A 22,249-nucleotide genomic window follows, 5' to 3' on the forward strand; every position below is an offset into this window, starting at 1 on the left:
TGTTAAATATTTATATTTATCAATATTTTCATAATTATCTACTGTAGCATCTTTCTTATTTGTACTATCTTTCTTTCTTGGGACCTGTATCTCTTGTTTAGCCAATACTCCGACCTAAAGAAATAAATCACAGTCCCAATCCTTCTCCTATGTCTAGGCTCTTGATAAAGAGTTTTCTACAACAAGTTACATTTTTTTTTACATTCAACTTATATATGAGGATTACCCCTTTTAAACTCCATATTATTTTCCAGGTATGTTTTCATAAAGAAATGCAAGTTTATATATAAAAAATCAACATCCATAGAATTTACTATGCAGCACAGAGTCTGAAAGGGATAATTTAATCATAACAATATAAATGGTGCCATTTGTCATGTACCTGTTACTGATTTAGTTGCACACTCTGGTGCCAAAATATTGTATACATGTTTCATGCAGCTGTATTGTCAAATGACATAGTTAAAGACTGAACACAGAAATGCCTCCAAGATTACAGCTACTAAAACAGATTTTTTTTTATCTTGACTAATACTGCAGTTGCCAAGAATTCTTATGAATACATTTAATTCTATTTCATCTTGTGTAAGCTCTGTAAGTATGTGCTTTATATGAAGCCTATGGCTCAGGTGATGTTAACAGCAACTTTCAGCAATGACCACTGTTCACCTGCCAAAGAAGAACTGTGCTTCTCTGGAGTCTGCCCTATCTAACAAATGTATTGTAAAATTGCACATTTTATCTGTGGATTGTGGTATTCAGACTGCATGCTTCATGTTGCCTTGTCCCATATTCTGTTCTGGTAGGTTGCAGCATACTGTGGATCTTTGTTGCTCAGGTCTCTTACTAAGGGAAAAGTGTGTTTCACACACCATATTTTCAGGTGATAAACCACTCCACTGTTCACAGGCTAAAGGCCACAAGCCACTCCATTCTTTCCTGCAGTTGCATGCTCAGGAGTAGGACCCCCAAGCAAGTAACAGTTTACCAAATAAATCAGGTCATGTAAATATTTTGTCAAAAAAGTAACCATTTGCCTTTTTACTAGATATAAATGGACTTCAAGTACAGATCAAGACTGCAATATGGGTAATTCCTGGGGCAAAAATGATGGTCTGGCTTGAATTCTCAAGCATCTTTGCCTTTTAAAAGAAATCTGAAGTCATTACCCCAGCCTCCAAGAGCTATAACTTTAAAAGTGCAATACTGTGAGAAATACATTCAAATCACAAGAATAATCCTCCTTTTCTTTTGCTCTCAAATTCTAGAGACTTGAAGACATTCAAGGCAATGGTGAACTGATTCTGCCTTTCTGCAGCTTTCCTAACAGGAACAGCCAAAGTCTGCCTCCTCATATGTTAGAAAAAAATCTACAGCCACAGAATAATTAAGTAAGAGATCACCTTCAACTAAATGGTGTGACAATCCCTCAAGTGTACAGAAAATTGAAAAGGTCAGTTTTCAAAATGGAATAGGAGAGAGTGGTTCTCAAAACTTCTTAAAATTACCACTATGTGCACAATTAGAAATTTTACCCTATAACTGGTGCCTTTAAGTGTTAATTAATTTTTTCAGATTAGCAAAATAATTCAAAATCAATTTAAAGGGAATTATTTCTAGCAACATACAATCAGCTTCAGAATTTCTCTCACAGATGCCAACTGGAAGCATGGTAATTATTCACAGCAAGTATGTGGACAACGTCTTGTCCACTAACTCAAATGATTAAAGTGTATTTTTCCATTTGTATCATTAGAATCTGAATTAAGACACTCAGAGCTAGTAAAACAGGAATACTGGAAGCTTATAAGTATAAGCTTTTCAGTGGAGTCTAACTTATCTTCTATTTCTTCAATACTGAATTATCCAGTACCTATATCTAAACTGCACGTTCATATTCCTGCACCTCTAGGAGCACATCCCATTCTACAGATATACAGACCAGAATATTAACATTATTTCATAAATATATGCAAATTTCTTCTATGAAAATCACAGTCCACACAACACCATCTGAAAACCAAAAGATATGTGCAGTGCCAGCAACTGAAAACACCTTGCCACTGAACCTCCCACCACTTAATTAATATGACTTCCTAGTCTGTTTTTTTGCATCGATAATATCTTAAGGGATTAAATCAATGCAGTTGCTTCTGATTCATCCTGAGGCACCTGGACTCTGGAGCTGTCTTACAAACTTCTTCATGGTAGGGAGAGCTGCTGTCTTCCTTTCAACTACGCCAACAGCAGTGACTGCTAGAGGAGAGCCACTTGAGCGCAATTCAGAGAAAGATTTGATTCTCCAAATTCCACATCCACTTGAAAGCAGGCTCTTACCCAGTTCCTGTCCTTAGAGTCTCAACTTGGCAATTCCACTGACATTTTCTACATGTCCTCTCTTCAAATTTTGTTTTTCACATTATTCCCAACAAGACATTTGTTAATTGACTAGAAATCACTGAAGAGAAACCATTATGGGCTGATATATTTCAAACACTGTGCTGCCAAACTAAGTGATGGTTGAAGATGCTCCACAACTGTTCATATGGAAAATGTCTTTGTTTCATTCCATGCTATCTCAACAGGTCTAGCAGGATCAGTTGATAACTTCAGCAACTACAAATTCAATGCAGGAATGTAGAAGATCAAGTTACAAAATGTCATATTATCAATAAAAAGATTAGATAACTAGCTTAAGGGGTGTGACATTTTATGGGATTAGTGAAGCTAACCTTCTTTAAATGGCTAGCCACTGTGCCAGCAAGGTATTTGACAGCCTTGTTGATATAAGGGAGAATAACTCAGTGTTTACCATACTTACAATCTTCCTGTGGTCGCCAGCATTACTCCACTAGAAAGCTACATGCTGATCTTCAACAGCAACGACTGAATGCTGTCGGTAACTACCAGGCAAAAGGTTTGCAGGCTTACGCTAAATGCTAGCTGTTTGTTGGAACAGAAAGGATGATACTGTCCTTGGGTATCAATTAAAGGTGAAGTTGAGCACCAGTTTGCATTGAAATCTGGGCCACAAATTGAGTCTTTCCAAGTGAAGACTAGAATCCAACCTGAGAAGCTGCTGGGTGGGTTGGTCTTCATCAGTTTTGCTTTCTACTTTGTAATGTGTCTATCAAGAGGAAGCCTGAGCAGCAGCCTGAGACTTTGACCCTTTACAAGCTGTCATCTCTTAGGATTTAGAACTGTAGTAGTAAAAGTACAGTGATGGAACTTCAGATGGAACTGATTGGAATCAATTTTTTAATTTTCTTTTAAATGTGTGCCCTTTTAACACTTTGCAATGGAGCTCAACACACAGAATTCAAAAAAGGATATCTTATCTGTTAAGAGATAGATTTCCTACTTCCACGAAAATATATATTCTGAGTACAGGTCCACCTAGCTAGAAGTCTCACCTCGACCCACAAACTATCATACACTAAATACATAAGATTTTTTTCAGTATGGCAGTCCATGATGCTGTGCCTCATGCTAGTGGACAACAGAACTTAGACCAGACAGCAAATAAACATAAATGTTCATCTCAGAAATCAGATGACATTTGGCATTATTGTAAACAGGAAAAAAGAATGAGAGCTTGAAAATATCAGAAATACACATCAGGAGGAGGCTGGAGGGTTAAAAAAGAACAAATGCAGTTCTGTAATAACGAGTGAAAGAGGCAAAGGGTATGCAAAACTATTCATTAGAAGACCATTTTTGTCCTAGACAATCTGAATTACCCTCTTCATTGGAAAAATTCATGGTGCACCAGATGAAAACTTGGTTTGTCAAGTTATACACTAGTACAGTTTATCTCTTTGTGAAAACAATAACAGCACAAAGCATGGGACCATCACGACAATGGAGCAGAAAGCAGAGTGGCTCCTCATACCTCCCAGGGGCATCACTGCAAAGTCTCAAGATCTCCTTCTGCGAATGTTCGTGCACAAGCCAACTTCATGTACTATGATTAAATTCCCTGACACCATGTGGCTTTCATTGCAGCACACAAAACCAAATACGGACTCATGTATTTTCAGGATGAGGACCTAGTTAGTGCTAGTGAAGCATGATTTAATGCGCCTGTAATTAATATGAAGCTTACTAAATGTGAGAGAATTCTGGGTTTTGGTACAGTTTGTTTTCTTTCTCCCACCCTGAACAGCATGTATGTCGTTTCAACATTAATGCTGAAAGAGAAATAGTCTCTAGTCACTGATGTTTGTTTAAACTATTATAATGTTGTCTAATACAGATGGGAATGGAGGTACAGTAGCCTCACATTTAAAAGCATGCACTTCTATATAATTTTAGAAAGCTCTAGTGGGTATATTGTCCATTTGTGGTATGCCAATGCCTTCTAATGCCTTCTATTTTTCACAGAAATTAGTGTTCTAAACACAGAGCATCTATATAAGATTTTTCTTTTGATGATCATGTACCAGCAATTCAGTGATTATGCACTCCATTGTATATACTATGCCAGATTATTCAAATACTTTCTGGCAGATGAGATTATGGGTTATTTCTAAAAACAAACAAACAAAAAAAAGCAGTACTATACAATAAAATTATGGTGAGTGAGAACACCAGGGATGTAAAAAGAGTCAGAAAATGCCTCCTGCTGCATTGCAGGAACATCCACCTGTAGATTGTGTTTACTACAACAATCAAGTTGTGGATCAGTGTTAACAGTCACAAGGCAAGCAGGTAATCTTGCATTAGTCTTTACACCCTTTTAAGTCCTGCATGCACTTATACATAGATTGAGGAAAAAAACCTGTTGCATCACTTAAGCTATGCAAAGCTGAAGGCAAAGGTTTTTGATGTAGGTCATACACCTCTAAGCCACAGTTTGTACTGTGAAGTTGAATTAGTTACTATACAAGATGCATGTTGTGTCCCTTAGTTGCACACCCAGTGCTCACTGATTGCAGCAGGAATCTTTCAAACAACTTCCCAGATAAACAGATCAGGCCTCCTGTGACACTTCAGGAATAAATGTACAAAATCAAAAGGCAAAACCTTCACTGAAACACTTAAAGATCTTCATGTACCAATTATACATAATAAATCGTGCAGTTACTATTGATTACCATATCCTTAAAATATTTATCAGTCATTTTCTGCAGTGTCAATTGCCGTTTTAAATATTAGCAAGTCCACTTACCAAAACTATGATGAAGAGCAATAACTGAAGTTTGGGTTGCTCTTTTTTTAACAATTCAAAGTTAATTATTTTTACTTTTCTCATTTTTTTCCAAAGTATATTGATTTCACCTGCTTCTAGCTGAGCATCAGAAAATTTATTCATGACATGTATTATCCATCATAAAACCTCCTGTTCCATTTTTAAATATACAACATCTTTTCCAGCTGTAGTACTTGAGTTATACGATGAAATTAAGCAAGTGAAAATCTTCACCCTTATTATTCTTGTAACTTCACAAATATTCAGATTTCAAAGTTAGTTTATAATCATAATCAAAACAACCAATTTAAAAGCGGTGAGTATGTAACAATACTGAACAAATATTGACTCCTGGTTTTGCCCCAGGATTTGCTTTCTCCCAAGAATATATTAGGTGCACAGGACCGGCCAAAGACCACTGAAATCAATGGAAAGACTACCAGTGACTTTGATGGAATATGGATTGGGTTTTGAGCATAACACTGCTGACTTCTTCGTTTCATCACACAGGCTGAATTTGGCTTTGATAAATGTAAAGCAGTACATGTTATGTGCCCCTTAACAATTGCATATATTTTAAGTCCACACCACCCTTCCACTCCCAGAAATTTACACCATTTTTCTATAAGCTTTGTTAAGGAGCCCCATTAGCTGCAAAATGAAAATGAATGATTGAAAGACATGCAAGCATTGGTACTTACAGGTATCTGGCTTGAGCTGACTGTTAGTAATCCCAAAGTACTGAGGATTTTCAATGACGGGAATCTTAGTCATTCCGATGATGACTGCATCTGGACCCCCCTCAGAAGAAGATGGAGTGTTGCTGCCATTTGAGATGTGATGGAGGGGACTTGCTGAATCATCATCATTGCTAATTACTGAAGAAGGACCTGGGGTTAGAAACAGAGAGCTCCCTGTTACTCAGGAAATGAGAATTGCCCCTTCCTCAGTCAAGTCAATTTTTCCCCTTTTTTGATCAGTTTGTCCTTGGTCGTTCTGGGCAAAAGTTCTCTTTATGTCCCTGACCTGTCTTACTTCAGGAATTTTACATGTCTGGGTGGAGAGGGAGAAATAGGAGAAAAACTTCAGTGGCTATTAAGAGTGAAAATGTGATGTGAATTTTTTTTTGTCAAATCACCTACACTGAATATGTCAAGCACGGTGTGTCTATTGGAAAGATCTCCAGATCTGGTGAACTCCTTCTATCATTCTTAGAAATAAGCTATGAAATACATGCATTAGCTGCTTTTACCTTCTAACCTGCTCAGATCACACAACAGTAATGCCCTTTCCCACAAAGGTGGGGAATGTCCACCTGTTTTTCCCAAGTGATGATAGGCTCATTCTGACATAGAAAACAGCATGTTTTCTCACAGACAAAAAGGTGAAAGTCAAAATCCTTGAGGACAACTTGGAGAGGCACGGTGGGTACACAGCAAACATCAGAAGAGCCCTGGGAAAAACTGACTCCATCCCATGCTCCACCATAAGACCTGGTGTCACTTCACATTCAGTCCAAGGGAACATTTTGCTCACTTACATGGCCCAATACCAGAGTCTATTGATCTTCCACTTACTTTGAACAGTAATTTAGTGTTAGTTTTTGTTTTATTCTCACTTTATGCTTTAGGTTTTCAATAGCAGTGCTATGAAGATGAATGTTATATATATATATATAATAATAATAAAAAAAAACTGCTCAGCACAGAATGTTCCACTTTAGTGAGCTGTAGTGGCCTCTAATAATAACATGGAGAGTAACATAGACAACATTTGAAATTTTGCAATTTAACCTCTGCTAGTCTTGTTGACATTTAGAATTCAAAGAAAATACAGATAATCATTAAACAATGATGACTTTTTGCCTAATCTGCCCACTGAACATCCAACAGTTAACACAATTTTCAAATGTCAGACCATTCTCCACTGATGCTCAACAGGGTTTCAGGGTGGCATTCACATCTCATAATGTCAACATTAAAAAAAAAAAAAAGCTAAAAATAGGTGGAATAATTCATTGTCTGGAATGTCTTTCCTAGCACAGCATGCTCCAAAGACACCAGTGTTTGTCCTGTAGACAGAAGTGTGAGGCAGGACCAAAGAAGAAAGCAGCAGAGAGGGCTTTGGGCATGATGAAATCTGTGTCTCATCCAATTTGACAGCAATTCCTTGCAAAATATTGGAGCTGAGGGTTTAGGCTGGGCAGAATAGGACAGCACAGAGGCAAGAAAGGGATCTAAGCTCCATCTGCACATATGTGGCATCTGTATTTGCTGGCAAAATGGAGAGAGAGAGAAGATGAAGACCAGCAGCAGGTCCTGAGGATCCTTCGTGGAGGATGTGACAGAAGATCGAGATAATCTATTTTAGCACACATTATTATAGGAAGAAGATGAGAACCAGGAGAAGCCCAGGAACAGCAACCACAGAAGGGCAGCTCTAAAGAAAAGAAACTTGGACTCTTCTACACAGTATCATAACAAAAGCACTTTATCATGACATGGCATGGCTCACAGGAATAGAACTTAAATAATCTTGACACGCTGCTATTTCAACCCTAGCCGTACAAGCTCAAGCATACTCCCACTCCTATCCAGTTTTCCTTTCTCCTCAATTGGCTTAATGGTGCATAAGGGAAATGTTCTCATTGTTTGAAAAGGTACTTCCCCCACTAGCCTGAAACATTAGAGGTAATTTTTCAAATGCCTTTGCACTTCACTGGAAAGTCACTGTTGACAAATGTAAGCGATGCCTAGATCTCTGCAATTTATCAAATGAAATACTAATACCAAGGCTGTTTTTGTCATTACTGATCACCCATATCCTCAAAAGATTGATTCTACTAGGAAAGCTGCCAGGATTAAGAGGTTTTGGTGAAGATTTTTCTAATGAAGTACAGAGACTAACAAACTAGAAGATAGATAGAAGAAGATAGGCATGTAAAGCACTATTTTTGCATGAGTGGAAACAGAGTGCAAATCCATGAAAAGCTTAATTTAATTCTTCTAGAAAACATCCTGATGGACCCCAAACTTTTGGAATCTCAAACTAACGGTTACAAAAACTAGGCACAAAAAATACACATGTTCTTGGATCCTTTGGTACTTAACAGCTTTAGTATGGGGGGTAAATCCCTTTCCTAACAGAAAACTGGGAATTTATTTGGACTATGTAATTTAATGGAGGCATTTTTCTAAGTTTTTTTCAGGCTTGCTGTTTGCGGCTTCACAAGAAGAAGGTTCCTTTATCGTCGTTTGCTTTCAACGACACACAGTGATGGCAAGCAAAAGTGTCCATTACACATTTCTAGGACAGTAAAGCAGGATAATGAATAGAAACTCATTCTGTTCATCAAATCATTTTTGCGCTACTCTAATACCTAATTTGTATGGTGAACTATTTTTTCAATCAGTAAAAAACTGCGAAGTGCTGCAGGTGAAAAGTAGGCATCTGTTCTGTAAATCTAATTGCTCAATTAAGCTCACTGGTAAAGCTAGTCTTCCGTGAGATACGAAGTAGATTCCAAGTATATTTAGCTCTCTGTAGCAGCTGAGGAAAACCTGGAAAATGAGGTGACTCCTGATGTGCGTCCTGATGATTTGAAACTGTTTAAGAAACATTCATCTTCAGGATATTGGTGGAGTGTCACTTAACAGTTCCTCTCATTTATAAGTAACCCTCTCATGCAGCGGTCTTTGGAAGAAGTTGTTCATCTTCATAACTCCCATTTCCAATTGCTGCATATTTCTTCTCTAATTAAGACAATCAGAGATCAACAGATGGAAACTTTTGTATATCAGAAGCAGTTGAGATCACACCATTTTCCTGGGATTTTTTGATAATGTGAGCGAACCAGTATACAAGCTATTTCCATACTTGCTTATATGCCAAACTATCTGCTTTCCATGAAGCTACGTTTAACTTTCTTCAGACACTAAGCCACATTATAGTCACAGGCCAGCCCTGCAGCTTACTCCTCACAGCAGTAGCCTGTGAGTTATATTCCACTAATGCAAAAACATTTTCCAGAATGCCAGATGAGGCCATCTTCTGTGCTGGCAAGAAGCTAGACCTACCCTTTCCTGAATTTGCACTGAGCACAAATCAAAGCTAATTTCTTAAAGCACCTTAACGAGTGGTTTCATCCTGATTAAGTAGGGTCACTTAATTACTTCTCAAAGGCAGAATGAACAGGATAATTACATGCAGTGCCCTATAATTGATTCTCATTTCTACTCAAATCTGCTGTTGATGTCACACATGAAAACTGAAAATTTTAAACAAAATGTATTTGGTGGAAGTGAAAAATCATGGGTTGTCAATAGCTGTTGCCCCACATTCAGCTTGATCTTTTAAGAAAACTTCAGAGAGGCTTTCTCCATCTTGATATATTCTGCCTAACATCTTCATTTGATTTCATTTTAGAAGATATTTCTTATCTTGAGAAGATAGATGCTGGAGCCAAATGAGAAATGGTATCCTGCCTTGGAGAAAAAATATGAGACTTACATACTGCAGACTTGGACTCACCTTCCCTCTGATGTTGAGCTGAAAAACTGTGCGTTTTGCATTGTCCAGAACCAAAAAAAAAACCCTCATCCATGTACAAAAGACCCTCTCCTCTGCAAAAATGCAGACATACAAGAAAACCAATTCTACAAGCTATAACAAGGCCAAAATACTCCTAACATCTCTAAGTTGTGAACGATTCTTAGGCAAATGGTAGGGGGAAAGGCTGAAACAGCAAACTTTCCTTGCTATTCATGCCGTAGAGAACTGGAAACACACTGTTATGGAGCTCATGGTCTACTGTCACCAGTGCCAGCATCCACCTCTTCTTGAAATACAGACCATCACCACACTGCCCCTGTTGCAGCTGGTATCAATACACTTCAGTTTGTAGCCTTATGGCCTTGTAGCCATCTTTAGCCTTAGAAAGGAACATTTTCATGAAATTAACTACTTTCAAGACATTCTGATATTTTTGGCCAGAAGCAGTAGTTTTGTGGTTATAAAATAGATCATCTTCTGTTGCTTCTATTACCATCAGAGTTAATGCAGTTTTAGCATGCACACTACCAAGGCCTATTCACATTGTCACTTATTGGGGCTACCTTTTGCTTTGTGTTATTCCAGGCTTCTGCTAATACTTAGGCACTTGGCTAAGTATTGGCACTTGGCTGTGGCACCACATCTGACTACTGGCTGCCACTGAAATAATCCACATGACCTTAATGTGTATCAGAGAATGGAAAGAGTCCCAAAGTGAATAAGAGCATGACTCAACCAAGCAGGCTCAGGCAAAACATATAAAGAAGAGGCTAGGTTCTCAAATGCAGAGAATCAGAACAAGCATATGGTTTTTGTTTGCACTTGGCATTGCCTTGCTAGCACATATTCTCACTTGAGTTTACATGGTCACAAAAAATCACTGTGCCCGTCTTCAGGGTCTACCAAATGTGTCAAGGATATATGCATCTATTGTATGTTCAGAACCATAACAAGATCTCCTAAAGCCTACAGTATCCCACAACCCCTCTGCTGTACATTTCTGAGAATCACACACACCATTTAAACTACCCCTGAAGTTAATATCAATGGCTCACCCAGGTAAAAAGAGGGAATAACTATTATTATTATTAAAGGAGGTGTAACAATTATCAGGGACAACCTATTTTAGCTTTGTGGTTGGAGTGGTGTAGTTATTCCAGAGCTGTATCTGCTTAGTCAAGTGTTACATGCCAGCTCAGGCAAAGAAGATTGTTTTAGAGATGACTTTTGCACCAATGCCTTAAAAAACACAGTGTCTTTCAGAAAAGGAGGTTCATTCATTGGAAGACTTCTCAATAGATCTTTCACTAGCATTGGTTCTGTTTCTTTCAAGCTCTTGACCTCAGAGGAACAAGGACCAGCCTGCACAGGCACAATAGTGTACCATCAGGGAAAAGCAGGAAAGTGCCTGTCACCAATCAGCATCAGCTCGGCTGCATTTTGAGGACATACTGAATATTTTCTCTTTCTCCAATTGAGAGAGTGATGTATTTGTTTCACCAGTTAAATAGCTTGTTCTCAAAGAGCACTTACTTATACAAGCTTTCTTTCCCCATGAGACTTACATATTTGCAGTAGATTCTAAGAAGTTCCTTTTTCTTGCATGATTAAAATGTAAGTTTTATAATTCAGTAAAATCAGAGAAACTTTCTCAAGATAGATAGGATCTAAGTATCTTACCATAACATATGCCTGTTCTTTAGCTGAACTCTTGAACCCCTGTTCCATCTTTCACTCACTCTAGAAGACAACTCATCAAAGTTGGTCTCGCTTTTTTTTTCTTTTTGACTGAGGTGTTATGAGCTATTCTTTCCATTCCTAAGTTCAATGAGCACAGGCAACTGTGATATCAAATAATGTTTATGCAGTTCTACTTGACTGAATAAGAAGTCTCAGTCTAGTATAAAGCAGTACAATTATAACAACACTATTTATATTATTGGTCTTATAAATGCTGCAGGCTGAATATATCGAATTGAATTAAAAAGCATAAATAGAACAAAAAGAAAAATTATGTCAAAGCTAGTTGAATAATCTTCCCAAAGACAAAACTGTTTATCATTACCGCTCAACGCTGCAGTATTGGAGCTGCTCAAAGTAAATTCAGACTCTACTGCAAATTCATTCAAAGTGGGCTATTAAAATGTTGCTCCTTGCTTTGCAGGTGCTGATGCTTTTAATGTGGGAAAGTGTAAAGCAGTAGTATGCTAGTGTGTTTCAGCAGTTTGGCTGTGTAGAGCAATAGCACCAACAGCATTTCTTTCCTTGCCCCTCTTCCAGCCATCCCTCCCTGCCTCAAACCCCTAGCCCTGAAAGCTACCCTGAAAGCAGCTGTTAGCATTGGCCTCATTGCATCCTCTGCCTATTCACTTTCCTACACAGCTGTCGAGTGAGAATTATGGGGGTTACACTCTTTTGCTGCTGGTGAAGAAAACACGGGAATAAGATCACCTCCAGAAACGCAACAGCCAGTTCTGTCCCGCTGTGGCATAATGCTGTTCACAGCTGAAAGAGTGCATGTCCTTCTGTCCCGGTGCCTGGTGCACACTGAGCCAAGAACTACAGCGTAGACGTTAAATTTGTGACTCAGAAACAGGGTGCGGTGTTTAGAGGATATATAATTGTGTGTCTTCTGACAGGTACCATTAATCTAATTAACTGATTTGCATCCATTCAGTGCCTGTTTAAGCTTGTCAGCTTCGTGACATATGAGGTGAGAGAGACTTTCTGAAGCTACCCAAGATGTTTGGTTGCCATCCAATGAGCTTGTTCACAGGAAGTCAGGTGAAAAGAAAAGAGGTTGTTCCAGGGAGCTGGAGACCCTCCCTACATGCCGCAGCCAAATGTCCCTGTTCCTTGTCAACATGCACTTCAGACATTCCCTTTCCAACCATCTCCAAATTACAGAGGAAGGGAACTCCTCAGAGGTCCCTGCCAGAAGAAATTAGCTGGTAGTGGAGATTTAAGAAACTGTAGGAATCTCTTCACCTGCAGCTATGGCAAAGTAAAGTGGAGAGATTTGTTTGAAAATCATGATGAAGCCACAGCACCTTTCACTTGGGTGAACACTACAAGTGTTTTCCTTATATTTCCACATGAAAATCCATGCTTTGTATTTCATAATTTGTTACAGCTTCACAAGAAGACTAAATTGTGCTGTTCTCATGATAAAGCTTCGATGCAAAGATGCTACAGTGACAGACAATTTTTTTTTCTACGTATCATAACTTAAGTAATGTGTACCCTTGAGGGTAATTAAATAATAGGTATGTTAGTCATCTTTACAGTACTAAATTTTCAATGCTGCCAGGCATAAAAAGGTCAGCCACACAACTTAAATGCCTTTCTCCAAAAATGCATGTTCTTCTTGCCAGAAAACTTTTTATTTTGAATGCTGGAAAACTTTTGATTTCAAATACTTGACTCCTCTAGAAAGCAAGGAACAAGCAATCTGGGTAATTTCCATTGAAATGACTGTGCACAGATTTTAGCTACTCAAGTTCTTCATCAGGCCTTTTTGTTTTTCCTCTGAATGGATGAGAGTCACAGCTGCATATTTGTTTGCTTCATTTTTATTCTGGAGTGCTATTGTGAAAGAATCTCAGTCAGTTCTAATTAATTGCCTTTTTTTTTTGCGCTAACTCATCTATATTTTTATGCACACACGCACGCAGGCATCCCTTTACGCACTAGCCTAGAACAGTCCAGAAGCCGCAATATCTGCAACGGCGATTTCCATTTAGGGAAAACTCCCTGGCATCTCCTGAGGGCTCCCACGACAAAGCATGTCGCTCACTGAAACCCAGGCGGCCTGCAGGACACAAGCATGAGTGCATGGGCCATAAGGTCCAGGGCAGGTTGGTACAGTAGCTCACCAGCAAAACCTCTCCAGCATGGAGCAGCCCTGTAGGAAAACTGCCAAAAGTCTCTAATGCATACTGTTTTTTCCAGTGTCATCTCTGGAAGAGGGAAGCGGAGGGTTGCTGCTGCCCTCATCCACGCCAGACTCCCAACAGAGATTCCAACCATCAGGGTGCCAGCCTGCGGCACCCATTTCCCTCTCTTGCCTTCCAGAACAGAAGGCATTTGTGTAACAGATCTCACGGTCACAATCTGGTATGAATCTTTGACACCTTAAGCACCACAACCAATAAAGCCTCACGATTTGTCTTCAGCGAGGTGCATAATGCTACTCTTCCCTTTTTGGAGGCAGCAGCAGGAGCTCTGCACCAATGTCCCCAGTAGGACAAGCTGTAGCTTTGTGAAAGACATTGCCAGGACTCAGGACAGACTGCTGGTCCCAGTCTCCCACCCCACAGCCCTCCAGAGTTACAACCATCTTTCAGTTACAGCGTAGCTACAAGGGTAGTTATAAAGCTGCCCACACATTTGCACTATGTGCAACTCAGATGATATATCCTGTCATAAAAAATGATGAATTTGTGGCCTCTCATTATTGGCGGTCAATCAAAATACACATCTGAGGCAAAAGGGATGTGCATATTTATCAGTAAAAATATGACAGCCAGAGATGTAAGGATGCAGGGAGCAAAAAATGTGAAAGAAAGGAGGAAAGAAAAAATGATTTACCATTTTTAATATAGATCACCAGGACTATTCATTATAGCCACCTGCAGATTTGCATATCCAAGAAGCATGCGTAAAATAACAATCTTTCAAAAATACTGTAATGAAAAATCTTAGAATAAAGATCATCTAAGAATAAAGATCAGCTGGAATGCACTTGCTGGCATCAAGCAAAAATAATTATTCAGCCCAAATCCTTGTTGCCTTGCATTTCACTTCAAATTATTTAATTCAACAATCTCTTTCCACTAAGCTTTTCATAAATAATTTAAGGGTTAATAATCTCATTTCTCAAGTTGGGTTTGAGGAGTCTGTGCACTGAGTCCTAGCTTAGCTCCTCTTCATCTTCAAGTTTTCCTCATCCTTGAAAAATACTATGAACAAAAAACTCCAAGACACTTATGCCTGGAAAGACATGGGAAGTTGAGGAACTAACAGTCCATGCATCCATTGACAGTCCCTGTCAATTACTACACTATCTTCCTGGGTACATCAGCTTTGGGAACTTACCGCTCAAACGATATGATGTGATTTGAAAAAAAAAAACAATTCAGAAGAAAGAGAGCTGAATGGACTGCTTTCAAAAACATCCCTGCCAAATACAGTTTTAGACCAAAGGGGCAGAACTGCATCAGAGCAACAACCCTTTTTTCAGGCACAAAACCTAAAGTAATGATGATACAAATATTTAAAATCCTCCTCATATGCAGACTTAACAATTACTGCAGCAGAGCAAAGGGCACCCACGAATAGAAAAGTATGACTTCAAAACTCAGTCTGACCCAGCAGCATCATTCACAGACTATGTCATTAGCTCCACAAATTGGCTGACTTGTGTCTGGGTGTTGGTCTCCTCCTGCTGTTCACAGCCTCCTCCTCCTCCCTGTCACAGGATGCCTCATCTCCTTGAGATTCCCTCCCGCCGCCTCTCCTCTGCCAAATTGGCTTGAAATTGTCTCTGCGGCCCATGCTGAAAGCTGCCTGCACCACATCAGACACGTTGTTATCCCATAGGCAGCTGTACTACAAACCAAGCTCTGGCAGTTTTGCTATAGTAGATTTGAAAATGGATGCATTTGTAATAAAGCCAAACACAAAACCTAACAAGAAAGTTTTGCTGAAATAGTGGAAGCATCGTTGTTTCTGTTCTGCAGGGCTCTACATAAAGCAATATCTCTTCAAGATGCTGAATATTTCCATAAATAATTTCTACATTGTCAGAGACCTTTAACAAGAATTCTATGATTTTTTTTTCTGATGTGTCCACTCTGCTCGTTTTATTGCTTCTTCCTTTCTGCTAAATCATTTCACTTTATTGCTTCCCCTTTTTTTGAAGATCCTCTTTTTTTCTACCATCTTCTTGAATATCTTAGTTATTTGGAGACATGAACTGCAGGTTACTGTCACCTTACACACTTCGTACATTCAGGTCACAAGTCTGGGCATGGCCTTCTACAATGCTCTAATGTGTATGTTACCATGAAATAGCATTAGTACTTCTTACTCTCAAGAATTTTATGGGACACTCATTTGTACTCAGTGTCACTTCCTCTTTTATCAAAAAATCAGTCAAATCTGTTTCTTAGCAACAGATTTATCAGAATAGAATTACATGGCAATCCAAACACTCTCAAGAAGGAACTGCTAAAAGAATCTGTTAATATGGCCCTATTTCTAGCCATTAGAGGTAAATATTATAATACAGAATACAATTCTGCATTATAATGCTTTGTAATTCTACCTGCATCTGATGATCACTAGTGATCACTGGTACTGACTGAAGTAGAAAACTATATAAACTATCCTAATTAGTGTATCTCTGAGTTGATCTGTAAAAACAGTCTTCTTGTCTTCAGACAAGAATAAAATAAAATAAAATGAACTGTATACAGCCACAATATTCTTGCACTGGACTGGATTCAAAATCGGAGCCTGCAGTGGTCACATACAAATGTGTCTCAGAGAAGGAGACTGCAAAAGGCAGACACGTGCGCTTCTCACACACACTAGAAATGCATGCCCTTACTTCATGCACATCAGTATTACACATCCAAGTATCACAATTCACTGCAGAAACACAGTCAATTAACGGTTACTGCTCCAGGGTCAACACATTTATACAACAATTTCAATAAACTGAAAATTCTTAATTTTCACAATCTTTACAAAAGCACATTTTCTCTGAAGATTTTTTGACTGCTTAGTCATTTTATAATATAAGGATTTTCAAGGCTTTGTTTTTTTTTAAGATAATGTAATACACTAAGCACCAACTAACTAGTTTATCAAAAACGCAAACAAAATCAAATGTCAGGATGGGATAAAAAGAGTGAAATGAAATATAAAGCTTGCAGTTCTATAAACAGAAAAAAATGAAACAGGAATAGCATGAGCCTAATTTTCTTCATCTGAATGTCAGCTGAGAGCAATTTATTAAGTTCACAATAGTGCAAAATCCACATGAATGACAGTGGAATCAGGATCACTGTCTTTGTATTAAGAATGATGAAATCCTTTTTGGCAAAGTCTTGTTCTGCTGTGGTATTTAGTTCTGTCACTGAAAGGCAGTCTCACTAATATATAGTTGCATATGAATTATGTTAGGAATGGGTTAAAGTAATAGATATGTATCATTCCCAAGAGGCAATGCCAAAAAGGTAATTGCCCGTATTTATATCATTATGTTATAGAGAGTGACAGTTTAATGCCCTCCTAATGGTTAACTGAAAATCTATAAAATCCATTTCTCTTTCTTGCCGAGAAATTAATATAGGACCAAAATCTGAAATTCTGACTCTGGTCATGCTCAGAACAAATTCCCGCAGAAGTCAGTGGGATTTTTGCCAGGGAGAGGATTAATGACAGGACAATTTGCCGGGTGCTACCAGAGAAGTAAATGCAAACTAGCTAGGTCATCATAATGGTCATAATAGCTGGGGCTATTAAATCGAGCAAGACTGTGATCTTCCTCCTTTCACAGATGCAGTCACGGGGTTTGCAGCGGAGGGACGGATGCGCAGGGGCTGCAGCGCTGCAAGGCTGGGCGCCCAGCTTCCCCTGCACTGCGGCCATCCCTCCTCCTCCTCAAGGGCACTGCCACATCCTCATTATTGCAAAAAAATGCTAAAGCCACCCATGATATCTATGCCCCTACAGCACAGAAGTGTGCCTGGAAACAGGTTGATCCAGGGGAAACAAAAATGTATTTAAAAAATACACAGTTCATTGACTGAGTCATTTGGATGCTTTTGTTCTCCAGTGTACCTTCCCAAAGGTTCAGAATTCAGTTTAAGAAGATAGTATCATTTCTTACTTTACCAACAAGTCCCCTTATGTTTTCATGGCATGATAGCAAAACCAAAGGAATGGAGATATTACAACTTGACACAGCTCAATTATCCAAACAGTGTACACAATGATGGAAAAATTAAACCCTGAACTACAAAGAAGCTTGTAAGATGCTAACTCATCCATCTAAAATTTCATGAGGAAGTAAGGATAACATAAGTACTTGTTACAGCTGTCATTTTAAAAAAGAAAGTTAACTTCAAGAATAAGACTACAACACAATTCTGACACTTTGTATCACCACTAATGCTATCTGGCCCCAATTTGATTTCAAATGGCAAAGTAAATAATGCTAAAAAAAGTAATTAATACTCACAACCAGGAATATGTCTTAAAATGTTTAATTAAAATACATACACTTAGCAAGCACCATCACTTGTAAAATAGAGATCAATATACTACTAAATAATAATTCAGACACCCGAATATTGAGGCTTTGGATTTAAAACAAATTAGCTCTGTTGAATTAAACTCACTAAATCAGGTTCAAAATCAAATTTCGATGTATATATCATATATAAACTTATTCAGTATTAGTCATTACTGTTAGTAACATATTACTAAAACTGTAATATGTAGCACAACTTTACACTCACATAATTTCCTAAACGATTGTTTCATAGAAGATGCAAAACTATAAATACAAATCTTATACAGAATCTGTCTATTGTGGACAAACCTCCCCCCCTTCTCCCCCCAAAAAGAAAAAAAACTCTTACAATTTTGAAATTAAAATTACTTTCTTCATTTTGCTGACACTTCCATTTTGTGCTAAATGTCTGTCAAGAACTAAGCTGTTTACTCCAATAGATGTTCACAGAGACTGAATTTTAAGCTTTAAGATTTAGCATTCCTGAATAGCTGGGAGCACTAGTACTAAGGAATGGAAAATATTTAAGTTAGTTTGATGTGAATTGGTTAAGGGATCTGACTCATACCTTTCTCAGTCTCTACTGGTTTGCGTTCCTCATGGTTTTGCATCCCATGCAGACATTCACTGCTCTTTATATTGATCTGTTATCATTTTACTGTCACATGGCACAAAACATAAATGCAATATAAAAGAAAGATATGGGAGAATCATAATGTGTATGAGTGGTGCAGATGGAATTCTGATCTGTAGGTAGCAACAACAAAAATTTTCAGGTTGGTAAAATAAAAGCAGTTAAATATTCTTTAGAGACGACTTCTATGTTTTATGCAAATAGCCCTCCCTAGACTCCTGAAGCAGAGAAAATTACTTGAGTAAGAGAAAGCTGTGACTTCAGGCAGAACCCCACATGCAAGCACAATTTCTTGTGTCAGTAAGTGTAGCGATGACAAAAATCTCAGATGAATAAACACACCTGATTTATTTTATGGGGGATACGGTGTTGCACTGTATCTTTGGTCAGAGCCAGGGCTCTGGGGTAAGTAAGCAAGCCAGCATCTGCACAGGTTCTTTGCATCCTCTTTGCAACATGCAGATGGCATTCTTTACAAATGCAGTGAATTAAAGTTACACTTATATTCCATAAACAAATAAATCTTACAGTAGCCTGATTCACAGCACCTGAGGCAGGCCTGGGTGCCTCCAAATGGGGGCTAGGGAGAAGCCCTCTGAAATCTTTCTGAATTTTTTCCCTCCTCACAGAGACAATCAAATCCTTTGTAATGACAGGATAACTCAGCTTTCCTTGCCATCAATCCTCAGCATCTCTACTCAGTCTGCCAAAGGTTGCCCTTTCCTGGCATGAGTATCTGTCCCCTGGCAATCACTGTACAAACTGTTAGTTTGTGGGCTATCTACAAGTTATCTTGTGTTACAGAAGCTCTCAGATTGGGCAAAGTTCCGACCAGAACCCAGGAGTAAAAGGAAGTGCTGGAGCTCTACAGTTAGGAGCATGATCTCCTAGACCCAGTGCTATGACCTCCAAACTAGTGTAACGACACCACCTGGATCTCAGTGGATTCTACTTTATGAGCAATAGGTTTATATGTATATTTGGACTCCAACTGAATATGAAAAAGCAGTAGGTAACAGAAAGTGGTCATCCTCTTCAGAAAGGAAAAAGTTATGATACATTTTTTCCATTCTCTTCAAGAACACATGGAACTTCTTTTTTATTATTATTATTTTTAATTGAAAAATAACTAAGAGTGATAAAAAGTGATTCTTTATCCGGTAAGAAACTACGCTAACTCTCAAGGGAAAACTAATAGTGACATATTGGAAAGGATATCTTTCAATACCACACTGCAAGCAGAAAGTTGTCCTCAAAGCCTTCTGCTTCAAAACACATACCTCACATGCTTACAGGTTATTTCAGGGAGGAAACATTCAGGTAATTCATAGTGAACTTACTTGGCTTTGATACATATTCTCTTGGGCAAACTAATATGGAGTACATGATTCAGGCTCTATTTAAAAACCATCACACACACTGAATATTTAATAATATCAGAGTTAATGCTTATAGAGCAGAAGCCTTTGTAAACCCATCAGGGTTTACATCAGGAACTGAGACATCAGGAACTGAGACATCACTGGGTTACTTGCTACCCAGGAGATGGACTTCACCAAGGTAGGCAGACACTTCTACTACTGCACAGTCAGTATCCCAGACTACCATGAAATTATTTCAGGCTTATAAAACATATAACTGAGAGAGGAACTGTCTTCCTTTTCCTGGCATGTAATCACCTGATATTAATAGAAAAATCAGAGTAGGGTCAATCATGAAGAAATCAATTTCTTTTTCCCTCAGACTTTTAATTTTCTTCTAATATTTAGAGAAAGATATAGTGATTTTTACATTCTGAATGACAACAGAATTTCATGTAAATGTTTTTATCCTGCAAAATACAGACTTGTCAAGACTGTACATTTTGTTCCAGTGTTCACAGTCAGCTGTATGGGTACCTGCAGCCCTGGACTTTCTTATGAATCTTAAAAGACATTTAATAGAGGTGAAGCAAAGTACCCTTTCTTTTTAGGACTCTATGCATTCAATGGCTACATTTCCACTGTGAATTTCTGATGTGCTTAGCCATATAGACCATCACTCTACACCCTCTGTGGCAGGAAAGTGTGAGACAACCAACGCGCTCTGACCTAAGCCTCTGGAAAGACCCCATCAGGGAACAGGAGAAAAAAAAAGAGAGAAAACAAATCAAAAAACAACAACAAAAAAGTAGTTCTGTAGCACACATCTTTACAAACCACAAGAGGATATCTGTTTTAGAGAGCAAGGTCTGTTCCAGGATTTGTAGGGGAGTAAAGACATTATGAAAACCCAGCACAGCTCTGAGCTAAAGAACTACCCAGACCTTGTGCAAGGCCTGATATAGCACCAGTTGTTTTACTGGACTGTACCCCTGAGATAGGAATGAAGCATCATTGACTTCAACGCTTTATGCACAGTGCACTTGTGCTAAAACCCTTGCATGGGAAAGGGAGGTGACTCTTTAGTGGGATAACACTAGTCATCAGGAAGCTGCATTAGTTAGTTGCCCACCTAGTCTCAAAGAGATCCACTAGTTTCTCTTTTCTTCCTTCCTATACGTAATATTAGCTATTAAGCAAGTTATGGAGGAAATATAATCCGTGGTGTCATCAATATAGAATTCCCAGTACATTTTCGCATATTTTCACTTTGTTTATCTCTGTTGAGATGGCACCATTGCTAGAATATCCTGTTGAATCCTCTGCTTGATTTGGATGTGTGAACAGAATGGCACTTTCATGAGGTAAAAAAACCGCACAGGTACAGAAAAGGCACTGTAAAATCTGTATTCAAATATAGTCCAAGCTATCATTTTGGATTTTGGATTTTACTGATTACACTTGTCACGTATATATATTCTGTATCAGGAATGATACCTGAAGTCTGCCATCTGAAGCCAAGACAAAATAATGACATTATCAGGACTGAGAGAATAAACTGTGAACTCTCAAACTGCAGTAGAGAAGCAAATGGCATAAAGGGAACAAGTGGATTATAAGCTACTCTTTTTTAATTACCAAAGCAAGCCATTCATGCCAAAGACAGTCTCACCTTGTGCACCAAACAAAAACTAATCCAAAATCATGTACTCTTTCAAGTACACCTTTCTGTTCTTGATATTAGCTTTATTCTATTGTCACAAACTCTGAATTGCAATTTTCTGTTTAGAGTAATCAGTAATCATAGTTTTGTGAGAAATCATAATTTTATGATTCCTCATGAAACTGTAATGTCCAATAACCTGTTAATTTTGTTCCTTGAACCAGATTAGAAACATAATGTAGAAAGAAATGTCAACTGCTTAATCTGAAGGGTGTTACTTAAATTCATTCACATTTAAAATAGTAACTGAATCCTAAAGTAATCTCTGAAATTAACTTTTTATTCTTGCAATATGTTACTGAAGAAATTGGAAATACTAATCACAGTCTCTTAATATACAAATACCTGCGCTTTTTAAAGCACCTGTTCCTGATTTGTATTTATCTCTTTTCTTAAAAAGGAAAAAAAAAATAAAGGCTTTATTTTTACAGGAATTTTTAAAGTTTCAATTCGTATTATTCAAAATAAAACTATTATTGTTTTT

The 22,249-nt window shown here is 38.2% G+C and overlaps 1 protein-coding gene across 2 annotated transcripts in view; it reads right to left on the reverse strand.

Annotated features, from left to right (window-relative positions):
* Positions 1 to 22,249, reverse strand: part of NTRK2 (neurotrophic receptor tyrosine kinase 2) — a 184,191-nt gene that overhangs the window by 74,884 nt on the left and 87,058 nt on the right. For both annotated transcript variants that reach the window (XM_088535244.1, XM_088535247.1), the window contains one exon: positions 5,893 to 6,081. In XM_088535244.1, the coding sequence (XP_088391370.1) occupies positions 5,893 to 6,081 (189 nt within the window). The remainder of the gene's footprint in view (positions 1 to 5,892; positions 6,082 to 22,249) is intronic.

Source organism: Tinamus guttatus, unplaced genomic scaffold (assembly GCF_059628265.1).
Source record: "Tinamus guttatus ecotype Peru unplaced genomic scaffold, ASM5962826v1 Tinamus_guttatus_pri_ptg000620l, whole genome shotgun sequence".
Classification (NCBI taxonomy): Eukaryota; Metazoa; Chordata; class Aves; order Tinamiformes; family Tinamidae; genus Tinamus; species Tinamus guttatus.